The 24,117-nt window shown below is 46.7% G+C and overlaps 2 protein-coding genes across 9 annotated transcripts in view; one reads left to right on the top strand and one right to left on the bottom strand.

Moving 5' to 3' along the window:
- The first annotated feature begins 291 nt into the window (after nt 1–291).
- On the top strand, nt 292–3,260 carry LOC148068920 (uncharacterized). Its single transcript, XM_087802607.1, has 2 exons — nt 292–326; nt 1,710–3,260. Exons 1-2 carry the CDS (start codon nt 305–307, stop codon nt 2,618–2,620), a joined length of 933 nt encoding a protein of 310 aa, XP_087658733.1. The 5' UTR covers nt 292–304; the 3' UTR covers nt 2,621–3,260.
- A 1,591-nt stretch (nt 3,261–4,851) lies between these two features.
- Nucleotides 4,852–24,117, bottom strand: part of camk2g2 (calcium/calmodulin-dependent protein kinase (CaM kinase) II gamma 2) — a 67,613-nt gene continuing 48,347 nt past the window's right edge. For 5 of the 8 annotated variants that reach the window (XM_087802579.1, XM_087802578.1, XM_087802581.1 and 2 more), the window contains 7 exons: nt 19,011–19,065; nt 16,835–16,933; nt 14,421–14,501; nt 9,464–9,539; nt 9,308–9,402; nt 8,244–8,495; nt 4,852–6,646 (listed from right to left, as the gene is read on the bottom strand). In XM_087802579.1, coding sequence (XP_087658705.1) covers nt 8,263–8,495; nt 9,308–9,402; nt 9,464–9,539; nt 14,421–14,501; nt 16,835–16,933; nt 19,011–19,065 — 639 coding nt within the window. In that variant the 3' untranslated portion in view covers nt 4,852–6,646; nt 8,244–8,262. The remainder of the gene's footprint in view (nt 6,647–8,243; nt 8,496–9,307; nt 9,403–9,463; nt 9,540–14,420; nt 14,502–16,834; nt 16,934–19,010; nt 19,066–24,117) is intronic. The other 3 variants (XM_087802585.1, XM_087802583.1, XM_087802584.1) reach the window with 1 other exon arrangement.

Raw genomic sequence — 24,117 nt, 5'->3', positions numbered from 1 at the left:
ATAGCGATGTGTACAAAATACTAATGAAGTAAACAAAGATCGGATGTTCGTCACGTGTTTATTTCATAACAACACAATAAGTTTAAAATCATTGTTGGACAACTTTGACTCCACGTTAAAGAGTTTTTAAACCGCTTTCAAGTAAATCCCGCGCATGCGCAGCCCGGATACTGTAGGTTGAACGTGTTTGGTCTTTGTAAGAGAACCGTAGTGGCGTCATCAAATTCGCGACGCCGCGCATGCGCAGCCAGGATAGTGTATGATGTACTGACAGGATCCACATCCCCGAGTTTCAAAATCCAAGATGGCGGCGCGCATTGTCAACAGTGAGTTGAGCTCCTGTAATGTTGTGTTTATTCCACTTTAACTAGTGTTTTCACCACTACGTCGGTCGAGTCTACATTCTTGTTCGACGCATATGTATAGAAGTGTTTCTGAAGTGTTTTAAATGTATATGTAAACTATAATGCGGACAGTGCTAACAGTGGCTAACGCTAGCTAACACTGTTATTGTAGTGAAATATAGAGAGAAATATCATTAAAACTGTTGTTCGAAATGTATTTGAGCCGAATGTTCACCGAGAGAATTCATTAATATTGTTGCCTTATTGTTTTTATTATAACGTTTTGGGGAAACAGTGATTTTAAATATCGTGACTTTATTTTAAATCTCAAACAAGAGGAAACGCATTTTTGCTAAAAAAATGTTTTTACAGGCTTCTAACATCGTTAAACGCTTATTGTGAAACCTATACATCTCTTTACCAGGTCTCTAGGAAAACAAAGTTGAGTTTACAATATTTTAACTTATATATTTCACAACAAACTCACCATCAACAATGATATCTTCTGTGTAATTGTTCTATATTCAGATTTAAAACAGAATACAATGGAATATATCTCTTCTAGTCTAACAAAACAAATACTGAGGTAGTACAATCTTGAGAATAAACTCGCTGGTGAAATATGTGTAAGAATATAAATAATGTCTAAACACTGTGTTGTATAACTTTTATTTGTCTTCACTCTTGTTGCTTAAGAACTATTCTGAGCTTTAAAGTGAACATATTGTCTTGCGGTGACTATTAAATCCATCTTAGGATTCATAATGCACTATAATAAGTCACGATGTCTCGATCCAGATTTTTCAGTCCATCCAATAGTTTGAGCGATTAGTTTCACTGACACTCGATGTACATATGCTTCAGCTGAGAACATGAATCTATGGAATATTTTTGTACAACATAACAAGTAAAAAAACACAAAATAAGTTAAAAAGTTGGGGTTAAATTGTTAACAATGCTTAGAACACAATTTACTATTATTATTCATTCATTCTCTTATGGGGATCACAGGGGGGCTGGAGTCTGTCCCAGCTTCTTGGGGCAAGAGACGGGGGACACCCTGGACAGGACGCGTCTGTCACAGGACACACAAAGACACAATTATTCACATTTAATTTTAAAGATCTTCCACAGTGGGCAGTCCTTAGTTAGCGTTTATTTCCCCGAAGTTACATGATTTATTGACAATGACCGTTTAAGTTGTTTTCTTGGCTCCGGTCTGTTGTATAACTTTCCTCTTTTGGTGTAAACACATCCCATAAAATAGACACAGGGGAGCAGGTCAGGACTTGAGCTTCCCACACGACAGGAACTCAAAGAAAGAAGGAATGATCCAGAGACTGAAGTGTGTTTGTGTCCCTGTAGATGTTCTGCAGGTGCTGGTAAAGGAAGAAGAAGTTTCTAGTGAGGAGCAGGAGGAGTGCAGCTCCAGTCTGAGTCATGAGGAACAAGAACCTCGTGTCTTCAGAAGAGAAAACGAAGTTTCCTTCACTCCTGTCCATGAGAAGGTTAAAGATGAAGAAGATGAAGGAGAGTCTTTGACCAGCTGGACAATCAAAGACATCAAAATAGAAGCTGATGAAAAAGAATGTGGAGGACCAGAACCAGACTTGAATATAATTCTACTCTCCGACCACCAGAGGTCACCGTGTTCTGAATCTGACACTGATGACAGTGAAGACTGGAGAGAAACCAGTGACTCTCTGTCAACTTCAAACTCTGTGAAGAACCGGATGGTTGCTGTCAGCAAAAAGAAAGATGATCAGAGGTCAGTGACCTGTTCTGAGTGTGGGAGAAAATGTCCCTCAAAATGTCACCTGAAGATACACATGCGGATTCACACTGGAGAAAAACCTTACATCTGCTCCCAGTGTGGTAAATATTTTACAAACAGTTGGGACCTGAAGTCACACGTGAGAATTCACACTGGAGAAAAACCTTACATCTGCTCTCATTGTGGTAAAAGTTTTAAAATCGGTTCACACCTGAAAATACACTCGAGAACTCATACTGGAGAAAAACCTTACATCTGCTCTCAGTGTGGCAAAGGTTTCATAAGCAGTGGGAACCTTAAGACTCACCTGAGAAGTCACACTGAAGAAAAAATGTACATCTGCTCACAGTGTAGTAAAGGTTTCAGAAACAGTTGGGACCTCAAAATACACATGAGAAGTCACACTGGAGAAAAACCTCACATCTGCTCTCAGTGTGGTAAAGGTTTTACAACTAGTGGAGGCTGTAAGACACACATGAGACTTCACTCTGGAGAGTCTTGAGAGAAACAATTTTAAACATATTTCAGCATTTCGTAAAAGAGCTGGCAGAACCAAAAACTCTTTCAACTCATTTGTTGTTTTTTACTCGTCAATATCAGAGCCTTCAAAATCAAAGCTTGTGTACTAGTCTTTTGAAATAAATGGTTGTTAGAATATCCTAAAATTATGGTTTGTTGATATTAACGTTTTTTTCCTGAAGTAACTTTATCAGTGTTTCATTTAATTTTCAGAATTGTTGAATTGTCAACAGTGAGTTGAGCTCCTGTAATGTTGTGTTTATTCCACTTTAACTAGTGTTTTCACCACTACGTCGGTCGAGTCTACATTCTTGTTCGACGCATATGTATAGAAGTGTTTCTGAAGTGTTTTAAATGTATATGTAAACTATAATGCGGACAGTGCTAACAGTGGCTAACGCTAGCTAACACTGTTATTGTAGTGAAATATAGAGAGAAATATCATTAAAACTGTTGTTCGAAATGTAGTGTTTCAAAGGGAAATGGGCCGTGAAGGAACAACACAATATCACACTGTCTTAAGAGACGTGTAACTTTCAAAAACAGGAGTTGGAATATGTCCATGGAATATAAAGAACCATGAACTGGACGATCTTTAGACCTTGACCAGCCATTATCAGCCATTAATTAACCTTATTGAGTATTAAGTTTATTGATTTCATGAGTCGAAGCATTTTGTTGTTATCGCGAAATATGTTCTTGTGTTATTTTATTATCTTAGTGTTTTTACCTTTTCTTCATTTAATCATTTTTATGATCTTCAGCACTTTGTACCAACTGCTGTTTTTTAAAGGGCTTTATAAATAAAGTTTATAAACTCCTTCCTTCCTTCCACCCTTCCTTGATTCCACTCTTTCTTCCTTCCTTCCATCCACTCTTTCTTGCTTCCTTCCTTCCTTCCACTCTTTCTTCCTTCCTTTCACTCTTCCTTCCTTCCACAGATCCTTTTTTTCAACCTTCCTTGCTTCCACTCTTTCTTCCTTCCTTCCACTCTTTCTTCCTTCCTTCCTTCCTCTCTTTCTTCCTTCCTTCCACTCTTTCTTGCTTCCTTTCATTCTTCCTTCCTTCAGACAAACATATTGTCTTCAGTTCAGTAAAGTGTTTCTCATTCACGGTCAAAACTGCTCAATTATTCCTCAGTATAATTCTGCTTTAATTCCGTCTCAGTCTCACCTGAGACGTCACCTGTTCATGATGAAGTGAGCTGAGCCAGGAGCTCCACCTGTGACGTCATCTGTTCATGATGAAGTGAGCTGAGCCAGGAGCTCCACCTGAGACGTCGGCTGTTCATGATGAAGTGAGCTGAGCCAGGAGCTCCACCTGTGACGTCACCTGTTCATGATGAAGTGAGCTGAGCCAGGAGCTCCACCTGAGACGTCACCTGTTCATGATGAAGTGAGCTGAGCCAGGAGCTCCACCTGTGACGTCACCTGTTCATGATGAAGTGAGCTGAGCCAGGAGCTCCACCTGAGACGTCACCTGTTCATGATGAAGTGAGCTGAGCCAGGAGCTCCACCTGAGACGTCATCTGTTCATGATGAAGTGAGCTGAGCCAGGAGCTCCACCTGTGACGTCACCTGTTCATGATGAAGTGAGCTGAGCCAGGAGCTCCACCTGTGACGTCACCTGTTCATGATGAAGTGAGCTGAGCCAGGAGCTCCACCTGTGACGTCACCTGTTCATGATGAAGTGAGCTGAGCCAGGAGCTCCACCTGTGACGTCACCTGTTCATGATGAAGTGAGCTGAGCCAGGAGCTCCACCTGTGACGTCACCTGTTCATGATGAAGTGAGCTGAGCCAGGAGCTCCACCTGTGACGTCACCTGCTCATGATGAAGTGAGCTGAGCCAGGAGCTCCACCTGTGACGTCACCTGTTCATGATGAAGTGAGCTGAGCCAGGAGCTCCACCTGTGACGTCACCTGTTCATGATGAAGTGAGCTGAGCCAGGAGCTCCACCTGTGACGTCACCTGTTCATGATGAAGTGAGCTGAGCCAGGAGCTCCACCTGTGACGTCACCTGTTCAAGATGAAGTGAGCTGAGCCAGGAGCTCCACCTGTGACGTCACCTGTTCAAGATGAAGTGAGCTGAGCCAGGAGCTCCACCTGTGACGTCACCTGTTCAAGACTGAGGCTGAAGGATCCGAGGACATCGAACACATCTGTCACTTCAATCACTGTCTCTGAACAACATTGATCCACAAACGACCAGCAGGCGAGTTTTTGTTTTTTATTAAATATTCTCCAGTAATAACAAACCGATCAAGAACAACCATTCAAACGAACACTTGTAGTTTCAACTGTTGGACTTTTGTTACCAGAGTCTTCATGCAAACGAAAAGAAAGAGTGAAGACTTGTCGACACTGATGCAGGACATTTGAAACCTTTTTTTTTAGAACCTCTTAAATCAACCTGTGTTCAAAACCCCACCAAGAAAAGAGCGAGGGATGAGTGGAAACATGCTTGTGTTGTGTAGCGCTGCATATATTGTTGTGAGTCTGTGTGTGTTTTATATTTGGTCACGTAGTCTATGTACAACACTGAGACTCTTGAAGTCGTTAACCTGTTGTGACTCAAACCAAAAGAAGACACAATGATGTTCGAACCTCGCTGGACGGAATGTTGTGTATTTGTGACGTTGACCCTGTTTTTTGTGTAGTAAATGTGTGTCTGTGGTGTAGTGAAACAAATGCATTAACACTTTTTGAGTTTTTACAATTTAAAGGTGAAAAATATTTGATCTAATAATCACGTTGTCGTGACATAACAATGTTGTCGTGACATCACAATGTTGTGTAACCAACGCGGCATTTATTTCTGCTGATGACGAAACTTGTGACTCGTTGAAAATGTCGTTTTCAAAACCTGTAGCGTAAACGCAGCTCTCTCCTCTAGAGGGCGTGTGAGAGGGCGTGTGCTTTTGTGTCGCTTCGTGTGAGGAATTGAACTTTTTTTTTCAGGTAAAATCTGATAAAACATCAACACACCAACAACAACAACAACGACTACGACAGAACCCGTGACAAAGAAGGGAACAAATCCATTGATTGCCTTCAGCAAATGAAAAGACACAGAACCTCCAGGCCACCGTAGCCCTTTTCCCATCATGCCTTTTTTTGTTTGTCATAATCTCTGCACTGCATTCCCTTTTTGAACATGCTTATAAAATAGTGGCAGGACTTCACACAGGAGAACAACAAGCCAAGACGGACATTTATACGTTTGACATCAGAACGAGAGACGGGCCAGAGGGTGACATCATCGTTGTCGTCACACGCGTGCTGCTACCTGTCGTGACGGCTGGTCAGCGGCGGACAATTCAAGGCAGGAAGTCGGACCAGAATCTGAAGTTGCAGAAAAAAAAACCCACCAAAGAAGTGCAAGAAAGAACACGTGTGGATGACATAATGCTGCCATCGTGTGGATGAGTCGCAACACTGCAGGTCGAAAGATTCTGCAACTTCAGGAAGTCCAGACACGTGTGTGTACATGCAAGGTGTGTGTGTTTGTATTTACAGGCAGGGACCTAAAATGATACACTTGTACATATAAAACCAACTCTCCTCCACACACACACATGCTCTGACTCGCGTATAAATATCCAAACATCTCGTGGACGAAACGAAGGTCACGAGGAAAGACAAATAAAAAGGTCCCTTCAGTGCTTCCTGTTTTAAACCGTGAGAGTATTTGATACTAATATGATGAAGTTTATTACATGTTTCAGACACAAACACGCAGACGAAGGCTGTGAGGACAGACGACCCCCCCCACCACCAGAATCATGCACCACCTGCAGGACCCTCTCACGCCCGCCAGGGGTCAGCCAGGGGTTCAGTGTTGTTTTTATTTTCTATTTTCAAACCTATATTGTGACGTTTCCCCCCCAAACCCACCCACTCTAGTGTTTTTACAACGTTCCGAGCAGATTCTTTTCCAGCCCGGGATCCAGACACGACTCCGGCCGCGGAGAACAAACGCTCCAAACACCTCTGAAGGTTCAGGCAAAGCTGAGGGAAGAACAGGTCAAAGGTCATGAGAGGAACTTACTGATACAATACTAATCTTAAATGATATAATTAGTAAGAAAACCCGGACAACGGAGAGATTGACAGATGTATGCTGTTGTTATGACGACTCGTTGTGTGAGTCGTGCTGTGATGAAAGACCCGCCTCTTGTTGCTTCTGATTGGTTCATAATGTGTGGTGCCTTCAGTGATTGGTTCATAATGTGCGGTGCCTTCAGTGATTGGTTCATAATGTGTGGTGCCTTCAGTGATTGGTTCATAATGTGCGGTGCCTTCAGTGATTGGTTCATAATGTGTGGTGCCGTCAGTGATTGGTTCATAATGTGCGGTGCCTTCAGTGATTGGTTCATAATGTGCGGTGCCTTCAGTGATTGGTTCATAATGTGCGGTGCCTTCAGTGATTGGTTCATAATGTGCGGTGCCTTCAGTGATTGGTTCATAATGTGCGGTGCCTTCAGTGATTGGTTCATAATGTGTGGTGCCTTCAGTGATTGGTTCATAATGTGCGATGCCTTCAGTGATTGGTTCATAATGTGCGGTGCCTTCAGTTATTGGTTCATAATGTGTGGTGCCTTCAGTGATTGGTTCATAATGTGTGGTGCCTTCAGTGATTGGTTCATAATGTGCGGTGCCTTCAGTGATTGGTTCATAATGTGCGGTGCCTTCAGTGATTGGTTCATAATGTGTGGTGCCTTCAGTGATTGGTTCATAATGTGCGGTGCCTTCAGTGATTGGTTCATAATGTGCGGTGCCTTCAGTGATTGGTTCATAATGTGTGGTGCCTTCAGTGATTGGCTAGATTTATGCAAATAGGACCAACGTTTATTATCATTTAAAAAAGTTTCAAAGTGTTAAAAACTCTTTTTCTGAAGTTTATCACACGCATCAGAATATTGATTCACTGAATTTAATATTTTAAAATTTTAAAACTGTGAAATGTTTATGTTTTTTAATCACTTCACAATGATTGTGTTTTGTACATTACATACATATACATTTTAATATTCTAATGACAATACTTAAAAGAAATAAAATTCTAAATAGAGTATTTTTTAATTCATAGTCCTTTGAATTCAATATCAATGTTGGTATAATAAAGTCTCCAGACTAAACCAACAGAGCTCAGAGCTACTGGATCGAACATTAACGCTGTGATTACGTGACAATAAAGGTCGTACTTTTATTTCTGGACCATGAAAGCATCACAGCTTTGATGACCTCAACAACAGTGTGATGACCTCGAACACAACACGAATATTTAACACAGTGAAGAAGAAAACCATCTATTTATTTAAGTCGTTCAAACGTCCGTATTGTCGAAATAATAATAATTTTGTATAAATATTTGAGTTTAATTCGTCGTAAAGTAATGAAAACATCAATAGTTATGTTTATGCTTAAGAAAATGGTTCAAGTAATTCTGACTCTGCTGTTCCTACGACATTGAACGCATCACAAGAGCAGGCGTTTCATGACATTTATTTTCTACTTTTGTTTGACTCAAGTGTCAAACTTTGATTTTCTCCCAGAGACGGTTCTGCAGGAGGATGATCCGAAGAACTCTCACCTGCACACTCACCTGGGCCAGAGGTCAAGGTTCACTGCAGCGGCGCCGCCGGAGCTCCTGAGCAGTGGAAGTGAACGTTGAGCCACTTGGCGTCGCGACGGTGCCACACCCTCGTCTCCTCGGACTGACAGGAGCGAGGCCGACCCTGGCTGTCCAGGTACTGCGTCAGGCGGATGTAGGCGATGCAGGCCGCCTCCTCCCCGATCAGGTGCACGTGAGGGTTCAGGATGGTGGTGTGGACCGGCTTGAGGTTCTTGCTCAGAACTGGGACGAGAGAAGGAAAGTTTGATCAGGATCAAGGAGGGAGGGATGGAGGGAGGGAGGGAGGGAGGGAGGGAGGGATGGAGGGAGGGAGGGAGGGAGGGAAGGAGGGAAGGAGGGAAGGAAGGAAGGAAGGAAGGAAGGAAGGAAGGAAGGGAGGGAGGGAGGGAGGGAGGGAGGGAGGGAGGGAAGGAAGGAAGGAAGGAAGGAAGGAAGGAAGGGAGGGAGGGAGGGAGGAAGGAAGGAAGGAAGGAAAGAAGGAATGGAGGGAGGGAAGGGAGGGAGTTAGGAAGTAAGTAAGGGAGGGAGGGAAGGGAGGGAGTTAGGAAGTAAGGGAGGGAGGGAAGGAAGGAAGGAAGGAAGGAAGGAAGGAAGGAAGGAAGGAAGGAAGGAAGGAAGGGAGTTAGGAAGTAAGGTAGGAAGGGAGGGAGGGAGGGAGGAAGGGAGGGAGGGAGGAAGGAAGGGAGGGAGGGAGGGAGGAAGGAAGGGAGGGAGGGAGGGAGGAAGGAAGGGAGGAAGGAAGGAAGGAAGGAAGGAAGGGAGGGAGGGAGGGAGGAATGAAGGGAGTAAGGGAGGAAAGAAGGGAGGAAGGAAAGAAGGAATGGAGGGAGGGAAGGGAGGGAGTTAGGAAGTAAGGTAGGAAGGGAGGAAGGGAGGGAGGGAGGGAGGGAGGGAGGGAGGAAAGAAGGGAGGAAGGAAGGAAAGAAGGGAGGAAGGGAGGGAGGAAGGAAGGAAAGAAGGGAGGGAGGAAGGAAGGAAAGAAGGGAGGTAGGAAGGAAGGAAGGAAGGAAGGGAGGAACGACTGCAGAACTCACGGTTCTCAAAGTAGAACTTGTGAAAGTCCATTCCTTCCACCAGATTCCCGAGAGCCTCGGGTTCAAACGAGGTCAAGCCGGGGTCACAGATCCTCCTGGTGAAGAAGACTTTCCTTCAGGAACTTTCCAGACTCGAACCCACGTTCAGAAACTCACGTGTACGCCTCGAAATCCCCGTTGTTGATGGCCTCGATCAGCTGCTCCGTCATCTTGATGATCTCCTGCTTACGAGCTGAAACCAGAGGTCAAAAGGTCAGTCCAGAGGTGAAGGTCGTCAGAGGTCAAGAACGCCCACCAGGTTGACCCTTTTCACATCTGGACCAAGAGTCTCACCCGAGTCAGGAGAGTCTCACCCGAGTCAGGAGAGTCTCACCCGAGTCACAAGAGTCTCACCCGAGTCACAAGAGTCTCACCCGAGTCACAAGAGTCTCACCCGAGTCACAAGAGTCTCACCCGAGTCACAAGAGTCTCACCCGAGTCAGGAGAGTCTCACCCGAGTCAGGAGAGTCTCACCCGAGTCAGGAGAGTCTCACCCGAGTCACAAGAGTCTCACCCGAGTCACAAGAGTCTCACCCGAGTCACAAGAGTCTCACCCGAGTCAGGAGAGTCTCACCCGAGTCACAAGAGTCTCACCCGAGTCACAAGAGTCTCATCACCCGAGTCAGGAGAGTCTCACCCAAGTCAGGAGAGTCTCACCCGAGTCACAAGAGTCTCACCAGAGTCACAAGAGTCTCACCCGAGTCAGGAGAGTCTCACCCAAGTCAGGAGAGTCTCACCCGAGTCAGGAGAGTCTCACCCAAGTCAGGAGAGTCTCACCCGAGTCAGGAGAGTCTCACCCAAGTCAGGAGAGTCTCACCCGAGTCACAAGAGTCTCACCCGAGTCACAAGAGTCTCACCCGAGTCACAAGAGTCTCACCCGAGTCAGGAGAGTCTCACCCGAGTCACAAGAGTCTCACCCGAGTCACAAGAGTCTCACCCGAGTCACAAGAGTCTCACCCGAGTCAGGAGAGTCTCACCCGAGTCACAAGAGTCTCACCCGAGTCACAAGAGTCTCACCCGAGTCACAAGAGTCTCACCCGAGTCAGGAGAGTCTCACCCGAGTCAGGAGAGTCTCACCCGAGTCACAAGAGTCTCACCCGAGTCACAAGAGTCTCACCCGAGTCAGGAGAGTCTCACCCGAGTCACAAGAGTCTCACCCGAGTCACAAGAGTCTCACCCGAGTCACGAGAGTCTCACCCGAGTCACAAGAGTCTCACCCGAGTCAGGAGAGTCTCACCCAAGTCAGGAGAGTCTCACCCGAGTCACAAGAGTCTCACCCGAGTCACAAGAGTCTCACCCGAGTCACAAGAGTCTCACCCGAGTCACAAGAGTCTCACCCGAGTCACAAGAGTCTCACCCGAGTCACAAGAGTCTCACCCGAGTCACAAGAGTCTCACCCGAGTCACAAGAGTCTCACCCGAGTCACAAGAGTCTCACCCGAGTCAGGAGAGTCTCACCCGAGTCACAAGAGTCTCACCCGAGTCAGGAGAGTCTCACCCGAGTCAGGAGAGTCTCACCCGAGTCACAAGAGTCTCACCCAAGTCAGGAGAGTCTCACCCGAGTCACAAGAGTCTCACCCGAGTCACAAGAGTCTCACCCGAGTCACAAGAGTCTCACCCGAGTCACAAGAGTCTCACCCGAGTCACGAGAGTCTCACCCGAGTCAGGAGAGTCTCACCCTCATACTAGATCAAGTGGCACCTGTTAAATCGAACTTGAAAATTCAGAAAAAACGGTGCCCTTGGACAAATGAAGATCTCCTGAGTCTGAGGAGACTTTGTCGAAAGACTGAGCGTCTCTGGAAGTCTACTAAACTTGAGGTGCACAGACTTCACCTCAGGGATCTGTTGACTTCTTACAATGAGATGGTAGAAACTGCTAGATCTGATTACATCAGAAAACTGGTAGCAGCAAATAGGAAAAACCCCAAAGTTTTGTTTGACACGATTAATTCTCTCGTGTCTCCTGCTCCTCAAATCACGCCGGTCTTCTGTGAAGCTGACAGCAATGCATTGTTGAGATTTTTCATTGACAAAATTAAATTGATCAAAGAGAAAATCTCTCCCCCTTTGTTGGGAACCCCTACTGTCTCTGAGCCCATCTCCTCCTCTTGGTCATCCTTCTCTGCTGTATCTTTGGGTGATATTTCAGCACTAGTGAACAAGATGAAACCCTCCTCTTGCTCAGATGACGTCCTTCCTTGTAGACTTTTTATCAAAGTATTTGATGTAATTGGCCCCTGGGTTACCAATATGGTGAACCTCTCCCTTTCCACAGGGGTTTTTCCCAATGCATTTAAACATGCCATTGTGGAGCCTCTACTCAAAAAACCAGGCTTAGACCCAACTGACCTCAGTAATTTCAGGCCTATTTCTAAGCTCCCTTTCTTGTCCAAGATCTTGGAGAAGGTGGTGTCCGAGCAGCTGTCTTTGTTCTTGGATCAGAGCGACATCCATGAGAAGTTTCAGTCTGGCTTCCGTAAACATCTACGGAGACAGCTTTATTGAAAGTGTCCAGTGACATCATGATGTCGGCTGACTCTGGTAAATTCACTGTTCTGGTTCTCTTGGATCTGTCGTCAGCCTTTGACACAGTTGATCACCAGATCCTGCTGAGAAGACTAAGGGATGAAGTGGGACTGTCTGGGTCTGTGTTAGAATGGTTCTCATCTTACCTTTCTGGGCGCAGTTTTAGTGTATCTGCCAATCAAATGAGGTCTGAATCGGCAGATCTGTTGTGTGGAGTCCCTCAAGGTTCTGTTCTGGGTCCTTTATTGTTTTTGCTGTACTTGATTCCCCTTGGTAAAATCATTCAGAGATTTCCAGATATTTCTTATCACATTTTTGCTGATGACATCCAGCTCTACTGCTCTTTTGACCCAACTGAGCCCCAAAGGCTGAACAGCTTAGTCAATTGTTTGCTAGAAATCAAACAATGGCTGAGTGAAAACACTTTACAGCTTAATGTGGACAAAACTGAAACTCTGGTGATTGCTCCTGATGATACGATTCCAGGGTTGAGTCAGTACTTGGGTGACTTAGGTCAGTCTGTCAAACTGAGCCTGAGAAACCTGGGTGTTGTATTTGATAAAGACATGTCTCTTGTTCAACACTGTAGAAAACTGACCAGAAACTGTTTCCTTCAACTGAGAAAAATCTCTAAACTTAGGAAAATGTTGTCACAACATGATCTGGAGCTTGTAATCCATGCGTTTGTTTCTTCTCGTCTGGACTATTGTAACAGTTTGTTTTCATGTCTTAACAAGAAGGATCTTCTCGTCTGCAGTTGATTCAGAACTCTGCAGCGAGAATTCTGACCCGCTCTAGTAGAAGAACTCACATTTCTCCGGTCCTTAAAACTCTTCACTGGCTTCCAGTTTCTTTCAGGATCAACTTTAAAATTCTGGTTCTTACTTTCAGATCTATTCATGGTCAGGCTCCTCCTTACATCACTGATCTGATCCAGCCTTACACCCCAGCTCGGGCTCTGAGGTCTGTGGATCAGAATCTACTGATGGTTCCACGCACACGGCTCAGGACCAGAGGAGAGAAATCTTTTCAGGCTGTTGCTCCTAAGCTTTGGAACGATCTTCTCTCTCTTTGCGCTTGATGGAGTCTACTGACTCCTTTAAGAAACATCTTAAGACGTTTCTATTTGTTCAGGCTTTTCCTTGAATTTCTCGAACTCCTGTGTTGTTCTCGGTGTTGTCTTGATCTTTGAAGTATGTACTGTTTTGAGTATTGTTTTGATTGTTAAAGCGCTTTGTGACCCTGGTCTCGAAAAGCGCTATATAAATATATATTACTTACTTACTTACTTACTTACCCAAGTCAGGAGAGTCTCACCCGAGTCACAAGAGTCTCACCCGAGTCACAAGAGTCTCACCCGAGTCAGGAGAGTCTCACCCGAGTCAGGAGAGTCTCACCCAAGTCAGGAGAGTCTCACCCGAGTCACAAGAGTCTCACCCGAGTCACAAGAGTCTCACCCGAGTCAGGAGAGTCTCACCCGAGTCAGGAGAGTCTCACCCGAGTCACAAGAGTCTCACCCGAGTCAGGAGAGTCTCACCCGAGTCACAAGAGTCTCACCCGAGTCAGGAGAGTCTCACCCGAGTCACGAGAGTCTCACCCGAGTCAGGAGAGTCTCACCCGAGTCAGGAGAGTCTCACCCGAGTCACGAGAGTCTCACCCGAGTCAGGAGAGTCTCACCCGAGTCACAAGAGTCTCACCCGAGTCACAAGAGTCTCATCCGAGTCACAAGAGTCTCACCCGAGTCACGAGAGTCTCACCCGAGTCAGGAGAGTCTCACCCAAGTCAGGAGAGTCTCACCCGAGTCACAAGAGTCTCACCCGAGTCACAAGAGTCTCACCCGAGTCACAAGAGTCTCACCCGAGTCAGGAGAGTCTCACCCAAGTCAGGAGAGTCTCACCCGAGTCACAAGAGTCTCACCCGAGTCACAAGAGTCTCACCCGAGTCAGGAGAGTCTCACCCGAGTCAGGAGAGTCTCACCCGAGTCACAAGAGTCTCACCCGAGTCACAAGAGTCTCACCCGAGTCACAAGAGTCTCACCCGAGTCAGGAGAGTCTCACCCGAGTCAGGAGAGTCTCACCCGAGTCACAAGAGTCTCACCCGAGTCAGGAGAGTCTCACCCGAGTCAGGAGAGTCTCACCCGAGTCACAAGAGTCTCACCCGAGTCAGGAGAGTCTCACCCGAGTCAGGAGAGTCTCACCCGAGTCACAAGAGTCTCACCCGAGTCAGGAGAGTCTCACCCGAGTCACAAGAGTCTCACCCGAGTCAGGAGAGTCTCACCCGAGTCAGGAGAGTCTCACCCGAGTCACAAGAGTCTCACCCGAGTCACAAGAGTCTCACCCGAGTCAGGAGAGTCTCACCCGAGTCAGGAGAGTCTCACCCGAGTCACGAGAGTCTCACCCGAGTCACAAGAGTCTCACCCGAGTCACAAGAGTCTCACCCGAGTCACAAGAGTCTCACCCGAGTCACAAGAGTCTCACCCGAGTCACAAGAGTCTCACCCGAGTCACAAGAGTCTCACCCGAGTCAGGAGATTCACTTCTGAACTTACTCTTCTTCAGGTCGATGCTGCTGCTGATCGTGGAATTCTTATCTAGAGGGAAACTTGGAGCCTCTTGGACCAACTGAACAACTGTATTCAGGTGACATCGTCATTGTCATAATCATCTTCCCTCCTTCTATCCCTCCTTCTATCCCTCCCTTTGTCCCTCCTTCTGTTCTACCTTCTGTCCCTCCTTCTGTCCCTCCTTCTATCCCTCCCTTTGTCCCTCCTTCTGTTCTACCTTCTGTCCCTCCTTCTGTCCCTCCTTCTGTTCTACCTTCTGTCCCTCCTTCTGTCCCTCCTTCTATCCCTCCCTTTGTCCCTCCTTCTGTTCTACCTTCTGTCCCTCCTTCTGTCCCTCCTTCTATCACTCCTTCTGTCCCTCCTTCTGTCCCTCCTTCTATCACTCCTTCTGTCCCTCCTTCTGTCCCTCCTTCTATCACTCCTTCTATCCCTCCTTCTGTCCCTCCTTCTGCCCCTCCTTCTATCCCTCCTTCTATCACTCCTTCTGTCCCTCCTTCTGTCCCTCCTTCTATCCCTCCTTCTATCCCTCCTTCTATCACTCCTTCTATCTTTCATCTTTCCCTCCCCCGTTGGTCGTCAAGTGAACAACATCAGTGATTCATGAAGTAAAAGAACAAAGGAGGAGGAAACAAAAGTGTAGAAGAAGAAACATCTGATCGTCCTGACATCGTCTAAAGTTAATCAATAAATGTTTGTTTGATTCAAAGTCTTCAAACCACCTCCTCCTCACCCCTCCTCACCCCTCCTCACCCCTCCTCACCAGCTCCTCACCAGCTCCTCACCCCTCCTCACCCGCTCCTCACCCCCTCCTCACCCCTCCTCACCAGCTCCTCACCCCTCCTCACCCCTCCTCACCAGCTCCTCACCCCTCCTCACCCCTCCTCACCCCTCCTCACCCCTCCTCACCCCTCCTCACCAGCTCCTCACCCCTCCTCACCCCTCCTCACCCCTCCTCACCAGCTCCTCACCCCTCCTCACCCCTCCTCACCCCTCCTCACCCCTCCTCACCAGCTCCTCACCCCTCCTCACCCCCTCCTCACCCCTCCTCACCCCTCCTCACCCCTCCTCACCCCTCCTCACCAGCTCCTCACCAGCTCCTCACCCCTCCTCACCCCTCCTCACCCCTCCTCATCCCTCCTCATCCCCTCCTCACCCCTCCTCACCCCTCCTCACCAGCTCCTCACCCCTCCTCATCCCCTCCTCACCCCTCCTCACCCCCTCCTCACCCCCTCCTCACCCCTCCTCACCCCCTCCTCACCCCCTCCTCACCCCTCCTCACCCCTCCTCACCCCTCCTCACCAGCTCCTCACCAGATCCTCACCCCCTCCTCACCCGCTCCTCACCCCCTCCTCACCCCTCCTCACCCCCTCCTCAGCCCTCCTCACCCCCTCCTCACCCCTCCTCACCAGCTCCTCACCCGCTCCTCACCCCCTCCTCACCCCTCCTCACCAGCTCCTCACCAGCTCCTCACCCCTCCTCACCCCTCCTCACCCCCTCCTCACCCCCTCCTCACCAGCTCCTCACCCCCTCCTCACCCCTCCTCACCCCTCCTCACCACCTCCTCACCCCTCCTCACCAGCTCCTCACCCCCTCCTCACCCCCTCCTCAACCCTCCTCACCCCTCCTCACCCCCTCCTCACCAGCTCCTCACCCCCTCCTCACCCCTCCTCACCCCTCCTCACCAGCTCCTCACCCCCTCCTCACCCCTCCTCACCCCCTCCTCACCCCCCCTCACCCCCTCCTCACCCCTCCTCACCCCCTCCTCACCCCCTCCTCACCCCTCCTCACCCCTCCTCACCCCTCCTCACCCCTCCTCACCCCCTCCTCACCCCTCCTCACCCCTCCTCACCCCTCCTCACCCCTCCTCACCCCCTCCTCACCCCCTCCTCACCCCCTCCTCACCCCCTCCTCACCCCTCCTCACCCCTCCTCACCCCTCCTCACCCCTCCTCACCCGCTCCTCACCCCTCCTCACCCCCTCCTCACCCCTCCTCACCCCTCCTCACCCCTCCTCACCCCCTCCTCACCCCTCCTCACCCCCTCCTCAGGACAACTATATTCTTACTAAATATTTGTCATTTTATTTTAACTAGTTACTTCCTGAAAACAAAAAATGGACAAAATAGTAACTTTCGTTTAAATCTATAAAATAACATGACGATGTTTGTAGGAAAATCAATATATAATAATATTTAAAGAGTTTTTCTATTGATCGTCAACAATGGATCGATCAGAGAAACAGGAAAATAAAACCACAACCAAAGTCTGAAGCATGTAGTTCGGACAAACGTCCACCAGGGGGCAGCTCACAGTGAAGGAACAGAAATTTGAATTTAGATTTGATTTAAAAGTGAGCGACAGAAGGTCGTCGCTGGGGTCAAGGGTCACAGCTGGACTTACAGGTCACCGGCGCACAAGGAGCAGTCGGAGTGAGATCCTCGATCGTGCTGCTCTGGCTCAACATGGTGCTGCCGGTGCTAGCAGACGCACACGACGCCACTGAGACACACAATAGTTAACCACACACAATAGTTATCAACACACCAGAGTTAACGACACACAATAGTTAACGACACACAATAGTTATCAACACACCAGAGTTAACGACACACAATAGTTATCGACACACAATAGTTATCGACACACAATAGTTAACGACACACCAGAGTTAACGACACACAATAGTTATCAACACACCAGAGTTAACGACACACAATAGTTATCAACACACCAGAGTTAACGACACACAATAGTTATCAACACACCAGAGTTAACGACACACAATAGTTATCAACACACAATAGTTAACGACACACAATAGTTATCAACACACCAGAGTTAACGACACACAATAGTTATCAACACACCAGAGTTAACGACACACAATAGTTAACGACACACAATAGTTATCAACACACCAGAGTTAACGACACACAATAGTTAACGACACACAATAGTTATCGACACACAATAGTTAACGACACACCAGAGTTAACGACACACAATAGTTATCAACACACCAGAGTTAACGACACACAATAGTTATCAACACACCAGAGTTAACGACACACAATAGTTATCAACACACCAGAGTTAACGACACACAATAGTTATCAACACACCAGAGTTAACGACACACAATAGTTATCGACACACAATAGTTATCAACACACCAGAGTTAACGACACACAATAGTTATCAACACACCAGAGTTAACGACACACAATAGTTAACGACACACCAGAGTTAACGACACACAATAGTTATCGACACACCAGAGTTAACGACACACAATAGTTATCAACACACCAGAGTTAACGACACACAATAGTTATCAACACACCAGAGTTAACGACACACAATAGTTATCAACACACCAGAGTTAACGACACACAATAGTTATCAACACACCAGAGTTAACGACACACAATAGTTATCAACACACAATAGTTATCAACACACAATAGTTATCGACACATCAGAGTTAACGACACACCAGAGTTAACGACACACATTAGTTATCAACACACAATAGTTATCAACACACAATAGTTATCCACACACCAGAGTTAATCAACTCAACAGTGTTAACACAACGACAGTGTTAACACAACAACAGTGTTAACACAACGACAGTGTTAACACAACAACAGTGTTAACACAACGACAGTGTTAACACAACAACAGTGTTAACACAACGACAGTGTTAACACAACAACAGTGTTAACACAATGACAGTGTTAACACAATGACAGTGTTAACACAACAACAGTGTTAACACAACGACAGTGTTAACACAACAACAGTGTTAACACAACAACAGTGTTAACACAACAGAGCGACACTGAGCACGTCAACACTTCTGCGTCACATCATGTTCACACTCGTCTCACAAACTTCACGAACACAACTCCTCGACTACACACATCATTTCAATCAACACAACTGAAGGTCCATTAAAAACGTGTTTTTCAAATAATTCACAAACTAGTTTGATTTCTTCAGTAAACGATGAAGATGAACTTCTTCTCGTGTTGAAAGTAAATCGTTTTGACACTAAAATAATCAACATTTGAAGTTCAATGATTTATTAACAAAATAGTCGACAATAAAGACATTATTTTAGTGAAGAAATGATTAGAAATGTTTGAGTTTATAAGACGAAACATTTGTTATGAAAGAAAAATAACATCTTTCGATTCAAATGATTAAACTTTACACAACGTTTTGTGATTTAATTCTTTAAAAAATACCTTCAAAGTCACAAACAACTGTTTTCTATCATTTAATCAATTCTATTGATCCATAAAGAATGTTTTCTCTCATGATCGTCGACAGTTTGTTCAGTAAATATAAAAAAAATCTTTATTATTTAAAGTTTATTCATCAAATATTCTGTTCATATAATGACTTCAATCCTTTTCTGTGGGTCGAAGGTCAACGACCTCCCAGGCTTCCATAAATACATGTGCACACAGGTCTCCGGGTCACTTTGACCCAGAGACAACATGAATAGTTTGTGACCGTGTCGCCTGTCAATCAAACGTGTGATGCAGAAGAAGGAGGAACGTCGTACCTTTGCTACCTTTCATGTCCTCCTCCTCCGTGTTGTTGCAGCTCTCGGTGGAGCCCTGAGGAGAGAAGGTTCAGGTGAGGACACGCCTTCAGGTGAGGACACGCCTTCAGGTGAAGACACGCCTTCAGGTGAGGACACACCTTCAGGTGAGGACACACCTTCAGGTGAAGACACGCCTTCAGGTGAAGACACACCTTCAGGTGAGGGCACGCCTTCAGGTGAGGGCACGCCTTCAGGTGAGGACATGCCTTCAGGTGAGGACACACCTTCAGGTGAGGACACACCTTCAGGTGAGGACACACCTTCAGGTGAGGACACACCTTCAGGTGAAGACACGCCTTCAGGTGAGGACACGCCTTCAGGTGAGGACACGCCTTCAGGTGAGGACACGCCTTCAGGTGAAGACACGCCTTCGGGTGAGGACACGCCTTCGGGTGAGGACACGCCTTCGGGTGAAGACACGCCTTCAGGTGAGGACACGCCTTCAGGTGAAGACACGCCTTCAGGTGAAGACACGCCTTCGGGTGAGGACACGCCTTCGGGTGAGGACGCGCCTTCGGGTGAAGACGCGCCTTCGGGTGAAGACGCGCCTTCGGGTGAAGACGCGCCTTCGGGTGAAGACACGCCTTCGGGTGAGGACACGCCTTCAGGTGAGGACACGCCTTCAGGTGAAGACACGCCTTCAGGTGAGGACACGCCTTCGGGTGAGGACACGCCTTCGGGTGAGGACGCGCCTTCGGGTGAAGACGCGCCTTCGGGTGAAGACGCGCCTTCGGGTGAAGACGCGCCTTCGGGTGAGGACGCGCCTTCAGGTGAGGACGCGCCTTCAGGTGAAGACGCGCCTTCAGATGAAGACGCGCCTTCAGGTGAAGACGCGCCTTCAGGTGAAGACGCGCCTTCAGGTGAGGACGCGCCTTCAGGTGAGGACGCGCCTTCAGGTGAAGACGCGCCTTCAGGTGAAGACGCGCCTTCAGGTGAAGACGCGCCTTCAGGTGAGGACACGCCTTCAGGTGAAGACACACCTTCAGGTGAAGACACACCTTCAGGTGAGGACACACCTTCAGGTGAAGACACACCTTCAGGTGAGGACACGCCTTCAGGTGAAGACACGCCTTCAGGTGAGGACACGCCTTCAGGTGAAGACACGCCTTCAGGTGAAGACACGCCTTCAGGTGAAGACACGCCTTCAGGTGAGGACACGCCTTCAGGTGAAGACACGCCTTCAGGTGAGGACACGCCTTCAGGTGAAGACACGCCTTCAGGTGAAGACACGCCTTCAGGTGAAGACACGCCTTCAGGTGAAGACACGCCTTCAGGTGAGGACACGCCTTCAGGTGAAGACACGCCTTCAGGTGAAGACACACCTTCAGCATCAAGGAAACACAGAAACATCGACGACACACAAAAGCATCGAAGACACACAGAAGCATTGACGACACACAAAAAGCATTGACGACACACAGAAGCATCGACGACACACAAAAGCATTGACGACACACAGAAGCATCGACGACACACAAAAAGCATCGAAGACACACAGAAGCATTGACGACACACAAAAGCATTGACGACACACAGAAGCATCGACGACACACAAAAAGCATCGAAGACACACAGAAGCATCGACGACACACAAAAGCATTGACGACACACAGAAGCATCGACGACACACAAAAAGCATCGACGAAACACAAAAAGCATCGACGACACACAGAAGCATTGACGACACACAAAAGCATTGACGACACACAGAAGCATCGACGACACACAAAAAGCATCGACGACACACAAAAGCATCGACGACACACAAAAAGCATCGACGACACACAAAAAGCATCGACGACACACAAAAAGCATCGACGACACACAGAAGCATTGACGACACACAAAAGCATTGACGACACACAGAAGCATCGACGACACACAAAAGCATCGAAGACACACAGAAGCATTGACGACACACAGAAGCATCGACGACACACAAAAAGCATTGACGACACACAGAAGCATCGACGACACACAAAAGCATTGACGACACACAGAAGCATCGACGACACACAAAAAGCATCGAAGACACACAGAAGCATTGACGACACACAAAAGCATAGACGACACACAGAAGCATCGACGACACACAAAAAGCATCGACGACACACAAAAAGCATCGACGACACACAGAAGCATTGACGACACACAAAAGCATTGACGACACACAGAAGCATCGACGACACACAAAAAGCATCGAAGACACACAGAAACATCGACGACACAAAAGCATTGACGACACACAAAAGCATTGACGAAACACAAAAGCATTGACGACACACAGAAGCATCGACGACACACAAAAAGCATAGACGACACACAAAAAGCATCGACGACACACAAAAGCATTGACGACACACAAAAGCATTGACGACACACAGAACCATCGAAGACACACAAAAAGCATTGACGACACACAAAAGCATTGACGACACACAGAACCATCGACGACACACAGAAGCATCGACGACACACAGAAGCATCAACGACACACAAAAGCATTGACAACCCACAAAAGCATCGAAGACACACAGAAGCATCAAAGACACACAAAAGCATTGACGACACACAAAAGCATCGACAAAACACAGAAACATCGAAGACACACAAAAGCATCGAAGACACACAAAAGAATCGACGACACACAGAAGCATCAACGACACACAAAAGCATTGACAACACACAAAAGCATCGAAGACACACAGAAGCATCGAAGACACACAAAAGCATCGAAGACACACAAAAGCATAGACGACACACAAAAGCATAGACGACACACAAAAGCATCGAAGACACACAAAAGCATCGAAGACACACAGAAGCATCGACGACACACAAAAGCATCGAAGACACACAGAAGCATCGACGACACACAAAAGCATCGAAGACACACAAAAGCATCGACGACACACAAAAGCATCGAAGACACACAAAAGCATCGACGACACACAAAAGCATCGACGACACACAAAAGCATCGACGACACACAAAAGCATCGAAGACACACAAAAGCATCGACCGATCACTAAACAAATGTGTCGTCAGGCTGAGGAGGAGAAACCATCATGTTGTTCACACAGGAAGTCATCAGATGATAGATGTTGTTAATGATGATCCAGCCTCAATGAAAAGGTTGTCGGTTCAAATCCAGATCTCACCAGAGCAAACCTGCATCTGTGTGAGTCAGAGATGTTTGTGTGTTCGACGTAAACTGAATAGTAGTTTCTTCTTCAGAAACTCACGTCGATGTTAAAGTTTCTCTTTTACTTGTCAAGATTGACATGAATCAAATGAAGCTGTCAATCATCATTTAGTGTTTAATGGTTGAAGATGTAGGAGCTTTTATTTTGGAATTCTGAACTCTTACTACGATCATTTAAGCAGGAAACGATGGTTCAAAATATTATGAGTTTTTTGTTCTGATATCAAAAGATTCAAACGATCTAAACGAGTAAATGTTATACGTTTGATGTCATTATTTCTAAAAGTCTTGTTTCTCGTGGAAGCAGGAATTAGAATAACTTGATTCTCAACTGCTGGTTTGGGGCCCAACAGTGGCTCACGAAGCTACTCTGTGAGGATCAGGATCACAATGTTGGTGAATATGGTTTGAATTGGTCGAGATTTAGATCATTTATCGTATTTCTCCTCCTCGACCGTGACAAGAGAGAAGGTTCAGGAGATGTTTTCACGAAATCTTCATCAGAAGTGAAGTCGACACGAGAACCTTTGAGCAGCAGCCCTTCCTGTGGTTGAACTTTAACCCCAACTTAAACATTTTGACCCAATAATCCATGTGAACTAATGTAAACGATCTATTTCCTTCGTTAAAAGCACTTGAGCTCAAACTCTATCCATCAATCACTGGAGGAGCTGCTGCTCATCATCGTTTGTTTAGCATCGGTTTGTTTCCCCAGTTGTCCTTTTTGATTTGAGACAAATTGTCCAAACATTACAGTGAAGGACAGAATGTTTAACTCATGGAGCTCCTGCACTGAAGAGTCAGGAGAGACTAGTATGTTGCTCTGAAGAGTCAGGAGGGACTAGTATGTTGCTCTGAAGAGTCAGGAGAGACTCGTATGTTGCTCTGAAGAGTCAGGAGAGACTCGTATGTTGCTCTGAAGAGTAAGGAGAGACTAGTATGTTGCTCTGAAGAGTCAGGAGAGACTCGTATGTTGCTCTGAAGAGTCAGGAGAGACTTGTATGTTGCTCTGAAGAGTCAGAAGAGACTCGTATGTTGCTCTGAAGAGTCAGGAGAGACTTGTATGTTGCTCTGAAGAGTCAGGAGAGACTCGTATGTTGCTCTGAAGAGTCAGGAGAGACTCGTATGTTGCTCTGAAGAGTCAGGAGAGACTCGTATGTTGCTCTGAAGAGTCAGGAGAGACTAGTATGTTGCTCTGAAGAGTCAGGAGAGACTCGTATGTTGCTCTGAAGAGTCAGGAGAGACTAGTATGTTGCTCTGAAGAGTCAGGAGAGACTCGTATGTTGCTCTGAAGAGTCAGGAGAGACTAGTATGTTGCTCTGAAGAGTCAGGAGAGACTAGTATGTTGCTCTGAAGAGTCAGGAGACACTAGTATGTTTCTCTGAAAATCTTTTTTTTCGTTTCGATCGTGTTTTTACTGTGAAACTAAATAAAAGGACATACTGAGGAGAACAAACCTGAGGCAGACGGAGGAAGAAAAAACATGTTTAGTTTCCAAATCACCACAAACAAAACAACTGGTGTGAAGAGTGTGTAGAGTTTTAACTTGAGAGAACAAAAGATGGAGAAAGTAAGATGTGTAGAGAGAGTGCAACATGATGTGTTGAGAGTAAAACATGAGGTGTAGAGAGTGAGACATGACGTGTAGAGAGTGAGACATGACGTGTAGAGAGAGAGAGAGAGTGAGATATGATGTGTAGAGAGAGAGAGTGAGACATGATGTGTAGCAAGAGTGAGACATGACGTGTAGAGAGAGAGAGAGTGAGACATTATGTGTGTGTAGAGAGAGAGAGAGAGAGTGAGACATGATGTGTAGATAGTGAGACATGATGTGTAGAGAGTCAGACATGACGTGTAGAG

The sequence above is a fragment of the Callionymus lyra genome, chromosome 11 (genome assembly GCF_982586985.1).
Source record: "Callionymus lyra chromosome 11, fCalLyr1.hap1.1, whole genome shotgun sequence".
Taxonomy (NCBI): Eukaryota; Metazoa; Chordata; class Actinopteri; order Syngnathiformes; family Callionymidae; genus Callionymus; species Callionymus lyra.
This window is presented reverse-complemented; position numbering and strand designations above follow the sequence as displayed.